The sequence below is a fragment of the Trachurus japonicus genome, chromosome 9 (assembly GCF_045865225.1).
Source record: "Trachurus japonicus isolate A0001 chromosome 9, Traja_1.0".
Classification (NCBI taxonomy): Eukaryota; Metazoa; Chordata; class Actinopteri; order Carangiformes; family Carangidae; genus Trachurus; species Trachurus japonicus.
The window spans coordinates 24,876,639-24,892,434 of NC_140915.1; the positions used below are offsets into that span (position 1 = coordinate 24,876,639).

Here is a 15,796-nt window from a genome sequence, read left to right on the forward strand (position 1 = left end):
GAAAAAATATGGATTGACATTTTGTAACTTCGTTTCATTTATTATTATATAAAGTGATGTGACAAAAAGGCACCATGAAATGAAAACCAAATAAAAGAACAGACAAACTCACAGACAACATCATTCCTAATAACAAAAGAGCCTGAAAAGGAATAGGAGGAAGTGTTTTCCACTTATTTAGTGCTACCCCTACATACACATTTAAAAACTAAAATGTATCTATTCTGCAGATAGCAAATAAGGCTGAAAGTGAAATGAAACAAAAAAAAGCACAACACAACAATACAATTTTATTACTAAAGGCAATTTGCAAAGGTTCATTCATAAATGTGAGTTTACACAAAGAAAACCCTCTTTTGTTGCTTTTCACAATGAGCCCAAATGAGCATGTTTCCTCTTTCACAAATTCACAGTCAAAGTTACAGGGGGAAACAATTATTTCAGACTGTCTTTGATAAAACTAGAACACTAAAACGATGAATCAAACATTGCAAATGTGCGTAGTTTCCTTCATGTAGATGAAATCAAGCCCAGTTATATCAGTTACACCTTCCCTGGATGCACGCGCGCTCCCGCGGCCAGGGGCAACTCTTCCTACCGGGGTAAACACCTTGGCACGACACCTGCTGCTGTGAAGTGTAACCATGGATGTATTAGTGAAACCACAGACGGTTGTATCTTTGGTGTAGCCGCTGCAGTCGGCCGCTGGTTGGCGCTGCTTCCTCCTCTCTCTGTTTGTCAACAAAGTCCAGTCTTCACCGCTCGGCTCCACTCGGTGGTTTCCGTCTATCATCGGCATCGAGCTGAACATGGCGACCTTCTGCTTACGAAACTCGGCGACCTCGCTGTTGTTATTCAGAAGGAGTTTACTGAGCCCGCGGTTGAACGCTGTCTGTTCATATCACAAAAAGGTAACCGACTAAAAACATGTTTCCAGACTGCTGCTGTGATGAAGTTAGCGAGCTAGTTACCCAGTTAGCTCGTCGTGCGTGTCTGTTGTCTGTCTGTCTAAAGTACGGTTGGCTAACCTCATCAACAGAGCAGCCTACTGTCGTTTTGACTCATAATAACCCGAACAACAGAGACGTAATGTATTGTTTTCTTCACCCGCCGCGACTCAGTTGAGGTTTACTTTTTAATCTCATGTTTTTGATTTGTTTTTTTTATCGTATATTACTGATGTTTCTATCCTGTATGCGTTTTACTCTTATGTTGCTTTGGACCTCTCTTTAGGATGTGTCTTTACTAAAATCTATCTGTCTGTCTCCTGAAGGTGGTGGACCACTATGAAAACCCCAGAAATGTGGGCTCTCTGGACAAAAGGTCAAAGAACGTGGGCACTGGGTTGGTGGGTGCACCAGCCTGTGGCGATGTAATGAAACTTCAGGTAAGTTGGAGGTGTCACATCCAAGTCACTGCTGCCATGTCTTCAAACTTTCCGCTGTGTTACATATAGGCGTGTTACATATATATTCTCTGTGTCATTTGCAGATCGAGGTGGATGAAAACGGCAAGATTGTGGATGCAAAATTCAAAACCTTTGGCTGCGGATCAGCCATCGCCTCCAGTTCTCTAGCCACAGAGTGGGTGAAGGGGAAGTCGGTGAGTTGGTACAGTACAACACAGATAATAAGGAGAGGCTTTATCCTGTTTTTTGTGGTCTGTTTGTTGTTGATCTGGTTGTTTTGCTCTCACCCTGCAGGTCGACGAAGCACTGAAGATAAAGAATACAGATATTGCTAAAGAGCTCTGCCTTCCCCCAGTCAAGCTTCACTGTTCAAGTAAGTTATTAACCTAGAAACTTAATTCACAAAGAAATTGATAACAAATGAATGGAACAATTTAGAACTAAAAGTATCTCTGTTAACCTTTTTAAATGCTCATTGAAATAGATTCTCCTAGTTTCCTGAGCTCCACAGTCCACACAAAAGAGTTGTTTTGATGATAGTTGATACTGTAGGTACATGACACATCCATTCAAGGTCTTGCAAAAGTGTCCAGTTTTCATACACGCTAAAATATTCATTAACCTCCCCCATTACCTACACTGAAGCATGTGTATTTTTTAAGTTTTTCCAATAATTTATTCAGTTTTTAAGTTGTTACCCATCAATATTATTTGGCTACTAGGACACAATATAAAAATGGCAACCAACCAGAAAGTTTGCCTTTCAGTTAATATGATAGTGTTTAGCTGTTTAAAAGGACGTTAAGCAGTGTGGTAAATCCATGAACAATATTATATTTTTATATAGTTTGAGTAATAATGTAATGAAATACTATAAGGCAGCTACTTAATTCATTGTATTAGCCAAAACTAGATATACTCAGTGGTTGAAAACATGTATGTATGGTGCCAAAATAATTACCAATACCAAAGTTTTTTCTGTAGCTAAACGTATCAAAATGTTTCTAAACCTCCACCTCTCCTTTTCTTTTAGTGCTTGCAGAAGATGCTATAAAAGCAGCGCTGTCAGACTACAGGCTAAAACAACAGGACAAGAAGGAGCGTGTCAAAGCCAGCAGTTAGGGCTATATGGGGTATCAAACTGATATCTCTGCACCAGCTAATGTCTTGTTGCCATGCGGTCTTGTAGATGAGTGGCCATAATACTATATTCGGTCTTGCAGCCATCTGGAATTTCTGGGAGTTTAATAGCCTTTAAAAATCTCCATGGTTGTTGGGTCAGTCTCTTGACTTCAAGCAAGAATACCCATAAGTTCAAGTGCCAGGTGTTAATGGTGTGTATGGATTTATCTCATCTGATGATGAGAAATGTTAATTAATTAATGCTGATTTTGGTGGTGGAAGTTCATGGTGAATATTCTTAGACAACTTTGATCCTGATTGCAGCACTTTGCTATACAGAACACGACGGAGATGCATAGTAATAGTCGAGATCAGATTTTTGGGGGTTTCTTTTGATACATTTCTTTAGGCTTTATTTTGGCTTGAATGCATTAAATAATTGCTCCCTTGTAGAGGGTTGAGTACGAAAAGGTCAACAGCTAAAGTACATGTACAAAACCATAATACAGAACATTGTATGAGACTGTGCTTATTGTGAATTAAACGATCTAAAAACATTTCCAGTCTGTGTCTTGGCTGATGTCATCCACCAGATCCCACATCGAGAGGAGCCACCATCTGTTGACGTAAGAGTACCTGTTTCAATACAAGAAGCACTGCCAGCATTAGGAGAGCCACTAACACGCACAACACGGCGAGTAGAGCGACGACCGCGGCCGAGTCTTGTGGTGTGAGCGGCTGTGGGTGGGGAGTCGGCCAGGCTGCATCTCTGTTCGTAGAGAGCAAAGGCCGTGTCCCCTCTGCAGAGGTTGTGTTACTCTGAGGAGACCAACCTGTGATGTTTTCTCTGCATTTCTGTTGCCCATCAGGAAGAGCACTGGATGTTTTCAAATGGGAGGGGCTCACAGATTGTGTTTTATTTAGGAATAAACAATCCTCGTAGGTGAGGGTCTCTAAAGTGTAGTGTTCAATGAGAGCAACTCTTGATTTTGGCTCTGACAAGTCTCCCACATCCCTCTTGTTTTCAAACGAGCCTTGAGCTGTTGGCTCCTCTGTCGACGTCTCCAGCCTCCTCTCCACCGGGGCAGAGTGAGGGTCCAGACGGTGCGTCCGCTCGTTTGGCTTCAGCACGCGAGGACAGATCGCCATGACGGAGAGGTTGAGGAGCAGACGGTGAGCGAGATGGACGGGCTCGGTGCACACCAGGTCCGTGGCCATCTTCAGCCTCCCGCTCAGCAGCCAGCGGTAGAGATACAGGATGTCGCACTCGCACACCCACAGGTTGTTGGTGAGGTCCACGGATCTGAGACGCAGCAGGCCGTCGAAGGCGCTCTCTGGGACGGAGCGCAGGCAGTTGCTGTTGATCCTCAGCACCTGCAGGTTGACCAGGGCGGACAGCGAGGGCAGGTCCAGGGTGGAGATGCAGTTGGCCGAGAGGTCTAGATGTGTGAGCGACGGGGGGAGGTTCCGGGGGAGGCTCGTGAGCTGGTTCCCTCTCAGCGTCAGGATCTGCAGCTTGTCGAGACCCCGCAGGGCCTCGGGCTGGATGGCACGGATGCGGTTGTCCTCCAGATCCAGACGAGTGAGGTTCCCCAGCTGCCTCAGGGCGCCCGCAGTGATGTAAGTGATCTGGTTCTCCTGCAGCAGCAGCGACTCCAGGCTGGCGGGCAGGCCGCGGGGGAAGCGGGCCAGCAGGTTGTGACTGAGGCTGAGCTCCTGGAGGCTGGAGAAGGGGCGCAGCAGGTGGTCCACGTTGCAGAGCTGGTTTCTGGCCACGGACAGAGCCGAGGTGCCGAGAGGGACGGAGCGAGGAAGAGACCTGAGGCCCAGGGACTCGCACAGGACCAGAAGTCCTGGGTGAGGACAGCAGCAGCCGGGGGGACAGGGAGACATTGTGAGGCAGGCTAGAGGACAGATGCAGAGAACCAGTAGGACACCACATGTGTACCAAAGCATGACTCACTGCGAAGAATACCAGAGGAGAGATGACCACATTAGGCACATCAAACTGTGTGAGAAAGAATCTGATGCCTCACTTATTTGAACTAAAAATAGAGTGGTACCACTTCAGATTATTGCACCCTTTCTAAAGGGTTTATAAACTGTAATTAACGGCTTTATTAAATAAATAATTAACTTGTAGTTGTAAGTTGTAGCTCAGATATTCATGGACTAATTGACCACTGATCTTTTGGAAGAGAGCTGCAGGACATCTGGACTAAAATCCATTAGAACTTTAATAATATTAACAACTATTTAGATTTTGTGGATTATCTATTGATTTATTAACACTTACAATTGTGTTAGATTTGGAATTATACACAATTATAATTACAACTCTTGCTCAAGGTTTAAGACACTAGAAACCTTTGATTCCTAAGTAATGACTTGATTTGATTTGACTTAATTAGCAGCTGCAGGACTGTTGTTGTTTTTTTTACCCTTCATGAATGAATTTAGTGACTTATCATCCAGAGGGATTCCCCACAAGTCATTCTCATCACTAGTTAATTTATAATGAATCATGAAGCTGTTACTAACAACTTATAAACAACTTATAAAATGGTACAGAAAGAGATATAAAAGCCGGAGCGCTCACCATTCCTCTGTTTCTGTATTATCTGCTCCTCCGTGGAGATGGGCAGGCATCTTTCCCCATGGTCCTCACATGATCCAATGTCTCTCTAAAGATAACCCGTTAGAATTCCAGGCAGATGCTCATCAAAGTTTAACGACAGCCTTAAGGTGCTGTATTACCTATTCTGGATCCTCTTCACCATTCAAATTGATTGAGAGGCCATATTGTCTGTCCGTGGCAGACGGTGAAGGGAAGAGACATGATGTTAAACAAAGGGAAAAAAAGGAAACGACAAGAGACGCACATGTTCCCTCGTCCGAGAAGCTGGAGGTTCCTGAAAGCTGCACAGATAGTGAATCTGGTGAACCTGCCCTGTGAGAGAGATTGCTGCTGAATGATCCTGTGGCCAAGTGTCTTGTGGTGGGCGGAGTGAAAGTGAAGGGGTAGTATTTTCTCGAATTATTTAGCACCTCCTCGACAAAAGAGCTGGGAATCTGACCCTAGAGCCAGACTCTATCAGGGCTCACGTTTCAGCTGTCACAGGCTTACACTTGCTTTTTAGCTGCTGTGCTGTCACCTTTGATGTTTGATCTCTGGCAAGTTAATATTATGTCATAAAATTTTAATTTATCACCAATTTTAAATGTGCTCTGAATGCAAATGCAAATGTAATATATTTTAAAGCAAAGAAGAGCAAATATACACACAGCTGATTAATCATTTCTGTTGTTCACATGAGGGCAGTGTTTCGTCACTTGTTCCAAATAGCAAACACAGAAATTAAAGTTATTTGACTTCACATTTACTGGGACAAATCAGTGTGTCCAGGATTTGTATAGGCAAAACATGAGCTCCTGTTTTGGAGTGAAGGTCTCTTTATGTGTCTGCTTTACTGCTGTTGAAATATTTAAACAATCTTGTCCACTAGCCAGTGTAAGATAAAGGAGGCCCTCGTCATCTACAGGCTCTGATACCTTCTGCAGCCCTTGTGCTTGGGTGTCATGCTGTAAGCTGCATCATCACGACCATTCAGGAAGCTGCAGCAGAGTTGGTGTTACTATGTTGTGCGTGAAACATCTCAGGCTTGAAATGTGAAGCTAGAATTTAGCATTTGTCTCGACAGAGCGTATGTCACAAATCTTGACATTCTTGAATGGATGCGGCTCAAAATTACAGATTTGCAAGTTGAACATAATGTGCACATACTGGAGCAAACATCCCCCTTTCTTAAAAATAGAAAAGCCCTGTTCGCCTTTTCTAATCTTAGGTTTCTCCAGGGCTGTATTTGTGTTTCACCATGGCACAGCTTTAACACAGTTTTCACTGTGAAATTTTCAATAAAGACAGAAACATCAATACCAACACTTTTATTAATCATAAGCAAAACAAAGTTGTCATTTTGTAAACAATAAAACTGTCACTTACAGAGGAAGCATCTGTCTGGAAACATCTGAGGATAAAAATCAAGTCTGAGGTTCAACGGAAGTAAAGTAGAAGAGTAATTAAACATGACAAAATCCTGGCCCATACGTCACATAAATTGTATATCACACACTATTTCTCAGAATCATTAACTGAAGTAATAGGACAGGAAGTTGAATCAAATTGATCTGATAAGTAACCAGCCACATTGACTTTTTTTTAAGCTCAAGCTGTTACACTAGCAACCAACTATCTGTCACTGTACTCAAGTTTTTTTTCTCATTAAAAATCATTATATTAAAAATAATAACCATAATTTACCTTATACAGTAATATTTAAAAAACTCAAACCCTTATTCACAAAGATTTCATACCAAAAGAAAGCCTGCTTTAATGTGCATGCCAGTTGAAGGCAGATCAAAATTACTCACCACATAAATGATATATAGACAAACATATGTATTCTTTTTTTTTTTTTTTAAACTTCAGCTACCCAGAAATAACACAGTTACAAATGATACTTTTGGTAAAAAAAAAGAAAATCTTTGTCAAATAGGTTCTTACAGTAAGATACAATATGATATGATATAAAATAACATTATGGAAAAACAAATGTAGGTAAATATGAATGTAAATATAAAGACTTTTTTTTTCTTCTTAAGTCCAACAGGTCAAGTTTACTGCTTTATTTACAGCACTAAAGATTTTTCTCTAAAAGACTGTTTAAGCCAATGGAGTTTAGCTGCTTAAAAGATGTCGTAGCGTACAGCAGGACAGACTGAGGAGATTCCTCTGTCTTGGCAGGCATATGGAGTAATACATCTCTCTATTAAAACACACATTTTCATTTATACCTGGTAATTGTGGGAAATTCAAATACAGTTATTTCTATGTTACGATATTCCCTTTTTCTTGTCGTTCTCCCCTTTATAAAAACATGAAGTGATGCAACCTCAATAACACAACGGTTTGATGTTAGGCTGTTGAGAATGGGTCGTTCTGCGATCACTGATAAAAGATAAAACTAATCAATGACCTTGCCCACATTTCCAAATCCCCTCACTTAGTCTCCACATGAATCAGAAACGAGATGTGGGTAACATTTGTAGACTTGTGCAAACACATTTGAGTGTTCTTCTGTTTTCTTTTTTCTTTGTGATAATACTTGATATTTCTGTGTAAGTGTTTAGATTTTAGTGTTTAAAAGACGGATCATTTTTCGTATGAGGTATGATCTTCACTTCTATATGTCTCCGTCTGTGAAAAGCTCTTTCAATTAAAAGATGTTTTACACATACTGTTTCATGTCATAGTTGAAACTTTTAACCTCTTTTGCCATCCATACCCTTGGTCTTGTTCTAGTGGTGGTGGCCCTTTTTCAGGTGGCAGGTGCACACCTGCTGACCGGAGCTGGAGCTCTGCTGCGCCTCCTCCCTGTGCCTCGACTGCTCTTTGTGCTTCGGCTCCTCCTTTCGCTTTTGCACCTCCTCTACCTCCCGGACCTTCCTGGCCTCCTGGCGCGGAGATGACCTGACATCTCTCCCTCTCTCTCCCACCAGAGCCTTCGAGGGCTGGCGCAGGTTCTTGGGGGAGGCCATAGTCTGGACCCTCTTCACATGGTCGACAGCATAAGGCCTGTCCTGGAGCTCACTTGAATTCTTGTGTCCAGCAGTCTTATCTGCCATATACTTCCTGGGTGGGTTAGGAGGGGGCTTGTAGGCCTCCAGCTTGCGCTTATGACTCATGGCAGAGGCACAGCAGATGATGAAGACCATGACAATGAGGAGAGAGGTCACAACGATGATGATGAGCAAATTTTCCTGCAGGAAATCCACCACTCGGCTCAGGACGAAGTCCTTCAGGCGGATCATGGTGGTGGTGATGCTGTTGGTGAGGGTGGGAGGTCCAGTTGCAGTGGTGATTTGTACAGGTGCACGGGTGGAGAAAGAGACTGGGAAAAGGAGCTCCAGCTCCGCGTCACCACTGCTGTCCATGGAGGCATTGTAGTACATAGGAGCAGAGTGACACACACTGCACCACAGTGAGAGCAGGGTCACACAAGTGATGTGAAGAGCCAAGTGAGACTTCATCTTGTGAGTCCTGTGAAAACAACAAAAGGAGCTGTTTTTAATTCAGGATCGGGGGAAAAAAAGAAAAAAAAAATTGTTGCACTACAATGCCACTTTAAGAAAACATGTTAAGAAAAACATTATTTACTTTCCTGCAGACGGTTAGATGAGAAGGTTCTGTACATTAATTATTCAGATAGAGTCACAGGGTGATTAGCTTGGCTTAACTTAACATGTCAAGACAGAAAACAAGCAGAAGCAGCCTGGCTCTGTCCAAAGCTCACAGAGTAACCCATTAATTTGTGATTAATCAACAAGCTATAATGAGCAGTTGTGTTCATATGGGGACAGGGCCGTTGTATAGGGGAGAAAGGTGATGATAATTCTAGGGGCCCAGCGCCCAGTAGGGCCCACAAAAAAACCCAATAGTCTAATCTTTGTATGACTGAATTATTCTGCATAAGACCCTGACTAATACTCATAGTAATGCTGCATTAGCATTAAAACAAAGTAGGCTAAATAAAAAATGATAATACATACGTAGTCTAAGAAAAAAAAGTGAAAAAGTCAGGGGCCCACTTTAGTATTCTTTCAGGGGGCCCAGAATTCCTAGCAACGGCCCTGTATGGGGAGTCAGATGAAACGATCTCATGGCAAACACATAAAAGCACAGACTCAAGCTGTGGAGGTGCTGACAGAGGTTTAGTTGAACAGAGCCACGTCAGATCATGGGCTCCTACTTTACTTTACTTTATGCTAAGCTAAGCTAATTGCACTTGCACTAGTTTCATATGTAGCCAATGTACAGGCCTGGTGGTGTCATCCTGCTGTCATCAAGCCAACAAACAGTGTTTTCCCCAAAACATTTTAGTTGTTCAATACTAAGGAGGTGTTCCTCTCACATTTATCCAGTTTGAATGGTTTTTAGAGGCAAAACTATCCCGTAGTTCTCAACTGTAATAAAAAAAAAAGGTGTTGAGAAAAGTCAGGAAGGGGTAAAAATGATTTGTGTTTCGATGTATTTTACTTATTTTAATCATCTTGCAACCCCTCTTATTTTTCTTGCTAACTGTTAAACCACTATGCTAACAAGCCTACTGACAATCAGTTGCACAGCAGACACACACTGATAAAATAATCTCATGTTTTAGGGCTGCTTCCATCTGAAATGTAACCCCAGTATCCATCTCGACTCAGTCTTGCACCAGGTCTATTTTAGCAGGCAGCAGAGTAGCCATTACTTATTTGGGGTGGAGACAGTGAGTTTGGTGCTGAAGGCCTTATAATTTGTGAAGAGGAGGGCGGCCACCCATCCACCACACCAAAGTCAGTAGGAAGCTATATACCAGAGGGAGCACAGAGGCGTGGGAGACCTGTGGCTGTGGCCTCTATATTTACACTGGGCACCAGCTGCTGCACACCAGCCCACAGCAGCACAGGCCCGATGAGGATATTTCTGCCTCCAGGGGAAACCTGCATTTACTTCCAGTACAACTGACTAAATAAACTTCCCGACCCAATTTTTCCATTATTTTGTCTTCATCTCAATGTGAAATGAAACTTTAACAGAGAAAACTGAAACCTTTAGCACAGAGCTCAGTCTGGTAGCAATACAATTCTGTTGAACTCTAATCACAGTGTGTAATTACACAGTGCTAAACTGTAAAGACAAGTTTCTAATCAGCATCAGGCTATAGTAGTGAACCTGCTGCCGTTCTGTTTTATGGTCTACGTAGTGCATGTTCGACCCCCCTCCCCCTCCCTGTGTGGTCGAGCATGCACTGTACTCTGCTGGGCCAGATGGTAGGCTGGGTCTTCATCCTTGGATGTACAGCTATAGGACAGCACTGCCCCTTAAATCCCCATAATTACAGCCATAATTACATCCCGTCTTTTACCGCAGGGCTGACATTACCTTCGACTGAAGGCCATCAACCTATGCCACCATCACACTGATATACAATTAATTCATTTTTATGACATCCCATTGAGTGTCTTTGAATTCACAAATGTATGATGGGATCACATAGGAGCTTGTCTGGTAAAGTTTACACCGAGTGAAAAACGCCATGTTTTTTATGACTGCGTCTTGGAGATAGAAATGTAGTGGCCGTCCTACTCAAAAATCAGTAGGATGCATACAGTAGTTTTAAAAAATGTCTCAACTCAAAGGTAAAAATGAGCATGCTTGGTAAAATGTGGATCTGCTGCAGAAAACTTGTCTTACATGAAACCTCATTACTGTAAACTCTGAAATCTAAAGGCTCTGTGAGGTTAAAAAAAAGAAAAGAAAAAAATTTACCATTAGTATATGATAAAACTCAATCATGTCATTGATAAATAGATGTAGATAATGTTAGCAAGAGAGGAATAAGTAGTATCTGCATTTCTTTACTCTTTTCTTTACTTAAGTTAAGTTAAAGTTAAAGTTCTTAATTAAAAAAAGATGCTCACCTACTAAAAAAGTAGACATATTATATTACAATGTATTATCAGTAACATGCAAAGTAACATGTACTAATTCAGGAAATGATATGTGTCTATATATATAGTTGTTACCTTTTACACTCTGATTTGTGGCAGTGTAAGTGCATATTTATAAATACAGACCATAGGATATATATGGTTTCCATGAATACATGTACTGGAGTAAAAAGTAAAGTAGGTGAAGTAAGTAAAATATCATGAGTATAAATATAAAATCAAAGAATATAGTTTCTCTCTCCAGCCTCTAAAACTCCTATCTGTACTTAATCTAAAATATGAACCAAATGGATCCTAAAATCTGACTCTTACTGAACGTGTGGTCAATGTGGATACAAAGAGTGGCTTTAAATTCATAATAAATGATATACTTACAGAGAGTGTTATCCTTGGTTATTCTTCTAGACGACTCAATGCAGTGCAGAGGACAGACAGGAAAAAAGGGGGAGGCAGAGTGATGAGAAGAAAGTAAGAAAGAAAGAGAGTTTCCGAGCACTCGCCCTCCCTGCTATGTTAGACTGAGGTTTTTTCTCACTGAGCTCTAAAAAGGCTCCTCGCTTCAAACTGATGTTCAGCCCTCTATTTTAAACCTCTCCTCCCTCTTTCTTTCTCAGCCTCCCATCCTTAGACCTCATCCTCCTCTTCTTATGAAGCCATCATTTTTATTCAACAGTGTGTATGAATTATGAATTATTATAAGAGAGAACAGTCGTGCAGAAGTGACTGTGTGCATGATAACATTTTTTGTAGCTTATTTATTATATACCGTTAATCTGTAGAAATGGCCTGAAAAGTGTGACTGACCAGAATGTGTAGATTCATTCAAAGCTTGTTAAACAGATACACATCAGCCTTCTGCTTTTAAACTAATGGCAGTAATAGCCTGTAAAGACTCTGCAGCTATAGTACAACAGCCCCATGTTTTAGGGAAATGGGTATTTCTGTACATGGTGGGGCGAGTCCTAAGACTTCACTGCCTCCCACTGAGTCCTCTCTAATTTAGTCCATGTTGATTACAGCCTGTCTGTACATGGCATACAAGACCAGCAAAGAGAGAAAGCACCCTTTTCATCCCAAAACACATGTACAGAGCGAACATAAACTCCATGGTCTTTTAGGAGCACTTATCTCTGTATACGTCTCTAAATATGCCAGAGATTTATTTAAGGCTGCTCATGTCTCCTTTCTTATTTTATTCAGTTGTTTTGACAGACGGTGTGAGATGTTGATATAATAGTTGGTAAGCTGTAAAGAAGGTGACAATTAACAAAACTAGAGGACGTAAGAGTCTGTTGGCAATATGATAAACTACAGGGAGAGAGTTGCCGTGTGCTGTTTCTATGCTTCACATTTCTGCCATTACAAATCTGCGACTCACAACAGTCCTGCGTTTCTCCCTGATGCTATAACAGAGACGTGTCCTCAAGTGTCACAGTCTATGGTGCCCGTACCGAAACAGTTTGTTGGGTTATTTTTGGTGGCTCTCAAACAATAATAGAGTGCAATAAATCAGCTAAGGCAAAACAATACAGTTCAAACTAAGTATCATCTCTGCTCACAAACCAGGTTCCCACACTTCAAGGACCAAGCATGGCATCATTTGAGGCACATTTATGAATTTCACCTACACAAACTTGTTGTTCTCCATGTACACACATGTAAACATGTATCTACCAGATAAGACAACATGTCCAAACTGAGTGACTGAACGAAAATGATACATCAACAAATGCAAATTGAAAACTGCACAATGAGCCCGTTTTAAAAATTCTTTATTAATTTTTCTTATAATCAATGTTTGATATTTGAAGCATGAATAATGAACAAAAATGCTGAGCAGATCTCCACATGAGGTTTCAACCTGGTTCCTTTTTGTCTGATTTTCTCTCTTGATATTCATACGACCTCCAATATAACAGAGGTTCTGTTGTCTCATGATGCATTATGGCAAGGTGCAGGGAACACAGACAAGGGGAAACATTTATAACCCACCTCCCTTACAAATACCCTCTTCAGCACAACCACAAAACAAAAATGAAATTAAAAAAAAAAAAAAAATACAGAAAATATGGTCATGTTATTTACACATCTTTCACTCTTTTTATTCTAGACCTTTATTACAAACATACATCTATCTTTCAACTGCACATTTCTCCAACCTACAGTGTCCCTTTGGATTGCTATCACTACTACTCCTCAAAACACAGCTCTCGTGCCAACAGTGCTATAAAGAATCTGTAGAGTGGCAGTCTGATATACAAGATAGGGCAGTATAATTAGTCAGATCCACATTTCTGTAGCACTCTGTAGATTTCCAGTCACTAATATTCAAAGACTTCCTGCTCGAATTGCATCTTGACAACACAATGACTGAAAAAGCTGTGCGTTCAGTCGACAGCTTCTTGTTTTTAGCTTCTTTTTTTTTTTTTTTTTTTTAACTTTTTTTTTTTTTTTTATGTGTTGAATACCCGTACCGAGGTGGAAAGTGTCAAAATGCCAGGGGCATGATGCTTCTAACAAACCCTGACCAGCAATGCTGCCTGGTGTATTGTGGGATATCATCCAGGTGGCCAACATACAGTACTTTAGGAACAGGGTCCTTTGAACATAGTGTCTGTACTAAATATAGCACCTCAAAGTGGTTTTAAAATTCGGGCACCTACCAACGCTTCCATTTACTACACAATCTACTCACACAACAGTCCCCTACAAACACTTCCATGGTCACCTCTATGGCACTTTCAGGTCTTTACAGTGGTAACAATTGTTGAAGGCAAATAACAGACTGAACCATTACCCGTCTCGGCTTCCCACTGGGAAACAAATCTACAACATCAAGAAAATAGAGCTTTTTATCAGAGCAACGCGGCTCAGGTTGGACAATTCAACGGTTCAATGTTATTGAAGTAACTAAACTGAACGGGGGGGATCCGAGAAATAACCATTAAAAAAAAAAAAAAAATGTGGAAGTGCTAAGAGGGATATAAGCACAGCTGGAACAAGAAAACAGGCTAAAATTAACAGTGAACTATTCAATTCAACCAGGTTAGAGGCAAGTTTTGGATCATCTACTGAGAATCCATTTGATAACAACCCACCAAAGAAGAAACAAAGCAGGAACATCCATAGTGACAGGTACCAAAAAGGCCAAAGACATGAGGCACATATTCACACACAATCTCGGCCTTAAAGGTTGATTGTGAACAGTTTCTGTAGCAATCTCCAGTTTTATCACAGTCAAAATAGTCAAGTCAATGTGTGATTACTTGGTGTCGTCTCATATCAACTCCTGTTTGGTTTGTACAGAAATCACACATATCTGAGATGGCATGTAATGCAAAGGAACCGTGACAGAAAATAGTCACACTACACTTGACTAAACTCGTGTGCTGGGCTAACCGGTGAATACTAAACACTGAGGTTGGTGACTGAACCTCTCACAAAAACAAAAGCAGGGCTGACAGACGATTTTCTACACAGAAGGTTGAAAATCCACAAAGTTGGTGTTTTCCTTGGGCAGCACATAAAATGTCACAATAACAACGAACCAGTGTAACCGAGTCACTACAGTATAGACTTGACAGAATGAGGAATGTTACAGGAGCACCCCCCCCCACCCCCACCCCCACCCCCCCGCACCAACAAGAGCCAATCAATCAGATTTGTGGAATGTATTTTTTCATTTTCTCCAATGAGCACACAGTGCATGTTAATGAAGCACAAGAGAAGAGAGGAATGCATGTTTACGTGGGCTACTGTGTCCACAGTCAGAATGATGTGAAGCGACGGGAATGAAGAGAAAAGAAAAGAAAAGCAGAGAGCAGGTTTTGATTTGTGCAGCTTCAACACAGACAGAAAGAATTTGTTCTAGATGATTTATCTGAGACTGCGGCAGCTAAACACGTCTTCAGTCAAGTTTATTGGCATGTCGAGCTTCATTTTCTAACAACTGAAAATATTTTAATTCCATAGAAAGTTATTGATGAAGTTCTTCTTGTATAACCTGCACTGAACTTCCCTGTTTGTATTTTGAATATTCCCACAACAGAGAGAACGAAATACTGTTAAGGAGGTGTAAACAAAATTCAGTTTTGGCAAAAAATTTTGGAGTACGGTAACATGGAACAGCGATACCTCTTTAAAAAAAGAATATTTGGGTTTACAATAGTAAATGGGAGCTGCTGCTGACATTGACATTTTCTTGGTCATTATTCTAAAATGAAAAGAATTATGTAAGACCTTATTGTACAAGTAGACAAAATAAAAAGTCACCAAAAAAGCAAAGAGTATTTTCTGCTAAATTTGCCACACGTCCTTCTTATTCCACCTGTGTTAAACTGAGGGTCGGGGGCTGGCTAAGAAAAAGTTCATCTGGAATGTTGCTAGGGATCGTTGCTGGGCAGGACTCGGACAAAAAGCCGTCACTGAAGAGGCAGTGTCCGGTCCTGCCCACCCCCAGCCAAAGGAACGTCCTGAATTGTAGCGGGTTGGGTAAAGGGTCTTTAAATGGCCACTTTGGACATTTGCTCTTCAAGGTTGATGATTCGCTTCTCCTGACTGCTGACCAGGTCCTTGAGGGATTTGATTTCTTTCAAGATCTCCTCCAGCTTGGCTTCAGATTTCTGTGGGAGACACAAGAGACAAATGAGACCCTTTGTCATGTTGATGCAGCCACTCATAAACCTGATACTGTATGTCTCAATAGTATCGAAG

General features: G+C 41.3%; 3 protein-coding genes across 4 annotated transcripts in view; 1 reads left to right on the forward strand and 2 right to left on the reverse strand.

Moving 5' to 3' along the window:
- The first annotated feature begins 784 nt into the window (after nt 1-784).
- Nucleotides 785-3,089, forward strand: iscua (iron-sulfur cluster assembly enzyme a). Its single transcript, XM_085786838.1, has 5 exons — nt 785-911; nt 1,274-1,387; nt 1,492-1,602; nt 1,703-1,781; nt 2,442-3,089. Exons 1-5 carry the CDS (start codon nt 810-812, stop codon nt 2,528-2,530), a joined length of 495 nt encoding a protein of 164 aa, XP_085642964.1. The 5' UTR covers nt 785-809; the 3' UTR covers nt 2,531-3,089.
- Nucleotides 3,090-7,734: 4,645 nt separating this feature from the next.
- On the reverse strand, nt 7,735-11,603 carry tmem119a (transmembrane protein 119a). Its single transcript, XM_085788173.1, has 2 exons — nt 11,459-11,603; nt 7,735-8,630 (listed from the first exon to the last, which is right to left on the reverse strand). The coding sequence occupies exon 2, from the start codon at nt 8,618-8,620 to the stop codon at nt 7,889-7,891; it is 732 nt and encodes a 243-aa protein (XP_085644299.1). The 5' UTR covers nt 8,621-8,630; nt 11,459-11,603; the 3' UTR covers nt 7,735-7,888.
- A 1,235-nt stretch (nt 11,604-12,838) lies between these two features.
- The window catches only part of coro1ca (coronin, actin binding protein, 1Ca), a 36,369-nt gene continuing 33,411 nt past the window's right edge, over nt 12,839-15,796 (reverse strand). For both annotated transcript variants that reach the window (XM_085786839.1, XM_085786841.1), the window contains one exon: nt 12,839-15,705. In XM_085786839.1, the coding sequence (XP_085642965.1) occupies nt 15,586-15,705 (120 nt within the window). In that variant the 3' untranslated portion in view covers nt 12,839-15,585. The remainder of the gene's footprint in view (nt 15,706-15,796) is intronic.

Excerpts from the sequence above, each read along its gene's own strand:
- iscua (XM_085786838.1), top strand. The coding sequence starts at position 810 with ATGGCGACCTTCTGCTTACGAAACTCGGCGACCTCGCTGTTGTTATTC. Across the intron at positions 912-1,273 it reads TCTGTTCATATCACAAAAAG|GTGGTGGACCACTATGAAAA; the intron begins GTAACCGACTAA and ends TGTCTCCTGAAG. Across the intron at positions 1,603-1,702 it reads AGTGGGTGAAGGGGAAGTCG|GTCGACGAAGCACTGAAGAT; the intron begins GTGAGTTGGTAC and ends CTCACCCTGCAG.
- tmem119a (XM_085788173.1), bottom strand. The coding sequence starts at position 8,620 with ATGAAGTCTCACTTGGCTCTTCACATCACTTGTGTGACCCTGCTCTCA.